At 37.3% G+C, this 7,636-nt stretch overlaps 1 protein-coding gene across 3 annotated transcripts in view; it reads left to right on the top strand.

The window, feature by feature from the left end:
- LOC125028235 (calcium-binding mitochondrial carrier protein SCaMC-2-B-like) overlaps positions 1–5,324 on the top strand; it is a 20,684-nt gene extending 15,360 nt beyond the window's left edge. For all 3 annotated transcript variants that reach the window (XM_047617641.1, XM_047617642.1, XM_047617640.1), the window contains 4 exons: positions 1–19; positions 125–394; positions 547–862; positions 1,167–5,324. The exon at positions 1–19 is cut by the window's left edge and continues 140 nt beyond it. In XM_047617641.1, the coding sequence (XP_047473597.1) occupies positions 1–19; positions 125–394; positions 547–862; positions 1,167–1,360 (799 nt within the window). In that variant the 3' untranslated portion in view covers positions 1,361–5,324. The remainder of the gene's footprint in view (positions 20–124; positions 395–546; positions 863–1,166) is intronic.
- Positions 5,325–7,636: the final 2,312 nt, after the last annotated feature.

Below are 7,636 nucleotides of genomic sequence, written 5' to 3'. Positions count from 1 at the left end.
ACTCAAAGTATTTCTGCAGGTAAGATTGAGTAATGAGTTGCTAGGCATCCTTAGCACTGTTCTTGACCTGTATAATCATAGGTAGTATTTTCAAATTCCTTGCTAATGTTTGGTCTCTCTGCAGGTTCATGGAGCGAAACAGTTTCACGGTCTATCCAACTGCTTTAAGTACATGCTTCAGGAAGGAGGTGTCAAAAGTCTGTGGCGAGGTAATGGAATCAATGTCTTGAAGATTGCGCCAGAGTCTGCCCTGAAGTTTGCTGCTTATGAGCAAGCCAAGCGCATGGTGTTGCAGTTTGGTGGCAGCAAAGAGAGAGAGCTGACCATATATGAGCGCTTTGTGGCAGGCTCCTTCGCTGGAGGTTTTTCACAGTCTGTAATATATCCGCTCGAGGTAAGATAGCAGTAATGTGCGTCTTAGGTACTGAGTTATTAAATTGATTACATATTCATTTCTCTGTAGATTGTTTTGTATATCTTGAAGGAAGATTTGCCATTATAGGAAAATAAGGCTATTGTTGTTTACTGGTTTCTTTTCTTGGACAGGTTTTGAAGACCAGATTAGCACTCCGAAAAACTGGCCAATACAAGAGCATAGCAGATGCAGCTGTCAAAATTTATAAGACGGAGGGTGTAAGGTCATTCTACAGAGGTTACATCCCCAACATTCTAGGGATTATACCATATGCGGGTATTGACCTTGCCATATATGAAACCTTAAAAAAATCTTATATGGAGCAATATTCAGATGGCAGGAACCCCTCAGTTCTAGCCATTATTGCATGTGGAGCATTCTCTTCATCGTGTGGTCAGGTTGCGTCCTACCCTCTGGCTCTTGTTCGCACCAGGCTACAAGCACAAGGTATGTCCTGCAAGAATGTGTAATTGACTTTGGATCGAGCTATTTTAGTTTTGCCTGTGAAAAGTAGAAATGATTTGATCCTGTCTGTCCAATTCTTGAAGAAGTATTAATGGTAATATGGAGATTGACTGCTTCACAATTTATTTTTGTGTACTTTGGTCTTTATGTAAATTTTTACATTCTGCTTTTTACCAGTTATGTACAAATATTCTTTAAGAAGACAGGTGTTCATTGCATAACAAACAAATTCCATATTCATTGATAAATTTTTCACATTGTTTATATTTCCATTTTGCCATTGCAGTTATAGCCCCTGGAGTGGTCCACAACCAGCCAATCACAATGTCTGGACTGTTCCGTCACATTATTGCCAAAGAGGGACCCACTGGCCTTTATCGCGGCATCACACCAAACTTTATGAAGGTTGCTCCGGCTGTCAGCATCTCCTATGTTGTCTATGAGAAATGTCGACAAATGTTAGGAGTATCCATGACTTAATTTCCCTGTAGTAAATACGAATAGTAATTTTGAAATTGATAACAATTTAAGTTCATATATATTTCAAGACTTCTTATTTTCATGGATAAATATATTTCATTTCATCTACTGTTTTAAATGACGTTCATGGTTTTGAAACAAGCATATGTGATTTTGTGAATATGATTAAATGACACAAATTTTTATACAAGTATGGTTGAATACTCTGTTCTACGATCAAAGGCTGTATGTTCATTTCTACCCAGTCATTAGGCAGACTTGTTGAACTGTTTGGAACGAATAGCATATTGGAAATTTTGTAAATGATTGGATTTTCTGTGATCAATTTTGATAAAAAAAAAAAAAAGTTGGAACTAATGATTAGACAGTGAACATTGGACTCTGTTTGATTGAGAACATCAGCAGCATGAGGAGTATGCAGTGAAGCCATTTGTGAAGAGTTGAAGTTCACGTGTTGTTGTCATACAGACTTGTTACCTAGGTAGTCTATATTTTCTTAATATTTTTCATATTAAAAGTGTCGCAGTTTCTTCCACACTGACCTTTTTCTGGTATATGCTGTGTCAAGTGGAACAATCAAAATCGTCTGTCCAAAAGACAGCCTATGCTGCCAGAAATTGTGCATGTCATTGTTATATATGTTTGGGTACTGATATACCAGAGAAATGAGCAGGGTTGAGTGACTGGAGTTGTTTGTAGCACGAGAAATGTTCGAGGCGAAGTGGCTCTTTAGATGTCTACTCATCTTGTAATTCATCTACAACTTTTGATATTCCAGGTTTAAATTTTGAATAATAATTCGTATAGAGATAGTTACAGAAATTGAATGATTTCTGTGAATGTTGAAAATTGGCATTTAGAGTTTTTATATATAATTGTTTTGAAGTATTCAGAAATGATTTGGATAAAGTTAACTTCTGGTAAAAATGTTACCACTATAGTGTTAAGTCAGAAGTACATTTCCTTCACTTTCGTTTCATCTTCATCATCCTTTACTTTTGTATTGCTTTACATATAAACATTCAGCTTCACAGTATGACTGTATGTAAAGAATTGTTTTATATATATAAAAATACTTAAAGGAACACTTGATTTTGTAAATTATTTTTCTGTAGAATTCTTCTGTGCTTCAGTTATTGATATTTAATTCCTCATAGATTGAAAATCTTTTAGAAAAAGGTTTGCACTTCATAATTTGGTTCTGCTGCTGTCCTGTACTTTGTAGGACTAAGAAATAACAGTTTCTACATAAGCTTCAGGCTGAACTGTACTTACAATTCTCGTAAATACTCCTTCAAAGCTTGTGGCTTATCTGCTTTTTCTTCTTATCATTATAGATTGTATACAGTTAAAAGGAAACAAAGGTTCGTGAATCTAAATTGAACTGATGCTTTGGTCACGACTGTCATCCCATAGGTTTTGCAAGATGAGCGAAATTGTTTATTAATTCCATCAAAGGAAATTAAACTTCCAATATAAGTAAGATATTGCCCCATTATTAGGAATGCGTGTGGATATGATTGCCATAAAGCTGAATCAAAGTGATCCTTGATACATGTGTATTGAAATAGAAACAATTGCTTCCAGAACATTAAAAGTAAAGTACAGGTCTGAAACCTTTCATTATGCTAAGCAAAACTCAGTGGCCAAAAGATATTAATGGGGCATTATATCAATTTCTTTAGCATATTTTTTTCCATGGTTAAATTGCATTTGCAACCTGGCATTTTGTTTAGAAAGTTCTAGTTGAGGACTGTGGCTACAGTCATATCTGCAAATATTCATGAAACATAACATTATCCTTGTTTTCACATGTATAACACAAGCTGACCAAATATTTCATTTTTAGTTGCCCCTTCACCCATTTAAGCGAATTCTGTGTGAGAGTTGTACAGTTTAGGGACCTTGACTAACTACATAGTGGTTGATTCAAGTTATTGCCCAGAGTTGCAGAAAGTAAGTTTGACTCAAAAGATTTTTAGTTTGTATGTCATCCAGTGGATTTGATCTCTTGTGAAATACTATTTTTTTTTATAATAATAAATGGATATTGATTGATAAACTTTCCTTTTCTGGCAATGCCTTTGGTTGGTTGATTTAACAAGATTTAATTATTTTATTTGTCATACTTGGAAAGTTGAATCATGAGCTATGAAGAAAAGATATGCAATGTGACCTGCATCGCACAGGGTAGCTATGACAACAATCTTGGTCAGATGATACATAATGATTGTTCATCCATCCATTCATTCCAAACTTTGTGATTCACGTGTTTGGGTAAAGAGAATACAAGTTTAGTGTTTGATTCATTGTTGAGCTTTCTAGCTGGACTGGAAAAAGAATATCCATCATTGTAGTATTTTAAGGCACACTTATGAACTTGATATTCCCTTAATCTTTATATCAGTAGAGGATAGATACTATTATGTATTTGACTCCATTTTATGGTATTAAATTTACTCTAACATTTGCAGAGCATTGGCAACTTACCATTTTTCATCATTTTATTTTCAAGGTTGCCAGCCTGATGCAGATAATCAGTAAAAGCAATTTAGACACATGTCTGTGGATGAACTATTAGTACATCCATTAAAATTGTTTTTAAAGTTATCTGGGGGCATTAATTTGATGGTAAGATATATGTATTACCTGCAATACAACATGTCTTTATTTGTATGGCTGTAAGGGCCATCCAAGCTTTTGTGATTGCATGAACAAGTCCTTAATGTATATGCTTATCTATGCAGATGAGTGCATTGTGACAGTTGACCAGTGAGAAATGTTAGGTAATGTGGCAATTTTTCACATCTTTCTCCTTGAAAGTGCAATATCTAGTTTGTCAGTCCGTAAAGCATCTACAAATAACTTGATTTTAATGCAATGGTAGACTATTGTCTGTTGCTCGGTGATCCACAAAAATCTTAATATTAATGTTCTGGCAATAAGAGTGTTCAGTTCAAAGACCATACATTAGGCTGAAATTTAATAACATTTAAATTGATTTTTCCTGTCGCAATAGATGCCACCTTTCAAAATCCACCGGATAGTAGGAATGAAGGTGCTAGCTTCATATATAAGTATTTCTATCTCTTATGTTTCTGGTACTCCACTCTCCCCAAATTCTTCCCTTGTTGCATATTTTTGTCTTCATATAAAAAAAGAAAATGAAAAAAGTGGGTGCAGGGGTACGTACACCAAACTATTTTAACTCTTTTGCTTGTTTTTTTCTGCTGCTGATAAAGTATTGTCTTGTACATTATCATATATTTATTTTTCAATGGCAAAACAGAAATCTCGCGTGTTTGATTTCTTTATCTTTTAAGGAACACTTCAAAGGAAACTGTCAGGTGTTGGTCAAGGGGGAATATTTTTTAGAGCTTTATTACAGAAATTCATTTTATTACAATGTGACCCTTAAATGCTGATGCTTTATGGTTCATCAACAGACTTACTATACCATAACTGTGATCATATGATAGTTCTTACAGTGAGTGTGTGTTGAAGGAGCTGTATTGGCTTCTCAAGGAAGGGCCAAGTACAGACACACCCTGACCTAGTATTAGCATACTGATTTTCCAAATAATACTTTTAATCAGTGTCCATTGCTGCTAGTAATACAAATCTTCACATTTGCGATTATAATTTCCCAGTTTCTTTAATGCAGGCATTCTCAAAATAAATTTAGCTTCATGACAGTGTAATAATAGTTTGTTACTTTTTCCAGTTTATATAGTGCATAATTTTTACGATGCAAAAGATAGGTTAGCAGTATTGGTGCCCAGTGTGACCAAATCTTATGATATGTGAGAAGCCTGACAGTCCTCATTTACAGCTGTTGCTTGCAGGATCCTCATAATTTATTTAATGTTGTATTTATGTGTATGTATATACCATTATTTTTATGACAGCAAAGTGAAGTTGAGGAATCTAATATGATATATACAGTAAAAAAAAGAAAACCTAATATTGATGGTGTTATTTTCCTACTTGTTACCAGTGCAAGAACATTTGTAAGCAAGTTCTGTACTAAACTGATTGAGTTTTTAATGATTGACTTCAGAAACCAGCAATGGGTATCGTTGGTTATGCACTTAATAGGTGCAAGTTATTTTAAATAGAAATTTCTATTGAAAGCCAGTGACCAGAGGTGGTAGTCTCGACTGACTAAACGCGTCTTCACAGGCGGGGAACTATAAAGGTGCGAGAAAACGGTAAACGGTAAACAGACCCCTAAAGTGAAAGCATCCTCATGAAGTATTGTGGCGAAAAGGGTAAACATGAGGCTACGACTAAGTGGGTTTCAGTCTCCATCTCCTCCCCCCCCCCCCCCACACACACACACACACAACACCACGGATGGGAAATCGTTGAAATGTAACAGATTGAGTTAACTAAACTAAAAACAAAAATGATAGGGATCACTGCTTTGTTTTCCCGACGGTCTTTTTTATCAGGCGAGACCTCCAAAACTGAGGAGGAAAATGCAGTCTCTAGCCCCTTATAAGGTCACGTCACTGATACAAAAATGAGAAAGGAATTAGTGCTTGTTGAACAGAAGTAAAAGGTCCCATAGAAATGCGAGACCACAGACACGGTAATACTTCAAGTCCGGTAGTTCATTTGGAATAGGTTATTGAATGTTTCTCCTTTTTGTAAATGTACCAAGTGTGACGAGGATATTAAATGACCTGCTCGATACACTCATGCTGTGCCAACCCAACGTCATCTAGTGGGCAGACCATGAAAATGTGTTACCGAGCGCATGATATTAGTTAGAGCGAGCATGTATATCACACACGAACACAATACATGCAGGAACCTATCACAAGAGGGAACAAACTGGTGTAATAAACTGCCCGGAGCTATTCACTAGGGAGCCCACTCTGACCCCAGGTTGGCTGGACATCCTGAATTTTCTCGTATTTCCGTGGATAACATTAAGAATCACTGATCATAGTGAACGGTTTATTTGTTAGAACACTGAAAACAATGAAAACAAACTAACCACGTGCATTAAAATGGGGTATAACAATCAATGAATGAATTTTTAAAATTTATATATATATATATATATATATATATATATATATATATATATATATATATATATATATATATATATAACTTCAAGCACAAAACGGCGTGTTGCTTTACACTGCCAATTGAGCGGGAAACACGGTACTTTACATGGCAATAAAAAGGAAAGGAGCAATACATTACAACATTTTGCTCTTGGCAGGGTGCATTTTAATTAAAGCTGCCTGTCCCGGACGGCGGGCAGACGAGGCTGAACAGGACATTTAACAAGAGCACCTTGCGAGGATCACTACAGTGCATGACCTCGGATCATTTACTTCATATTCAAACATGAACAATTGTGAGGGACAAACAATGGCATCAAGCCAGCAAGTGTCACCGTCACCAACATTTGAAAAAAAATATACTAACAATCAACACCGTTAATACCACAGTATTCACTGTATCGCATCTCGAAGTGCCACACTCGAGATAACCAGCTCTAGGGAAACAAGTTGGTCTCCTTCGACAAAGCCCAGCTCTGATGTGGTGGCTGTGAACCCGCACGCCACGGGAAAGGTGCCAACCAGCGATCTTCAAGAGGCGGGGGCGTCTTGGTAGACCGGTCATAAGGTTTTTTATTCGCCTCCCGTGTCCTCGTGCTAAATTTATTTCCAGGTGTCGAACATTTGGTAAACGTTGTAGCATAAGACCATCAGTGGTCTGCCGATTCGACTTTTGCTGGTTGATGGTCGAAGCTGCTCCAGTGGATGCAACTTCCAAGTTCTACAAACTCTGCACACCCTAAGAACTCGCCTTCCTGGGCTCAGGGTATGGGGTGACCATCCACACGCTGGAGCGTCTTACGTGACTTCAGCTGCATGAACAGGAAAGATGCCCATGGTCGGTTGTGAAAGTGATAGCCCTCCTGAATCCTCATAGAACTCGTGACAGTCTGGCACACTACAGCTAGCTAGCGGTCCCTCACCAGTAAAGTGAACATTAAGGCAGTGGCCAGCCAGCTCAATGTAATTCCCATGGAAAAAGATGCTGAAGGACAGACGCTGAAGGAAGTCCATTCCCAACAAGAGGTTGCCAGGAAAATGGAGACCTCGAACGACACTATGTTGATCTTTAGACTGGAATGTCTGTTGAAAGGCAGATCGGCCTCAGTAGTAACAGCAGTAGGAGATCCTGCAACACCTTGCTGTGTCCTTGAGCTGTCATTTATGTAGACGTTGGGCAGAGACGAGGCCACCA

This window comes from Penaeus chinensis, chromosome 8 (assembly GCF_019202785.1).
Source record: "Penaeus chinensis breed Huanghai No. 1 chromosome 8, ASM1920278v2, whole genome shotgun sequence".
In the NCBI taxonomy this organism is placed as follows: domain Eukaryota; kingdom Metazoa; phylum Arthropoda; class Malacostraca; order Decapoda; family Penaeidae; genus Penaeus; species Penaeus chinensis.
This window is presented reverse-complemented; position numbering and strand designations above follow the sequence as displayed.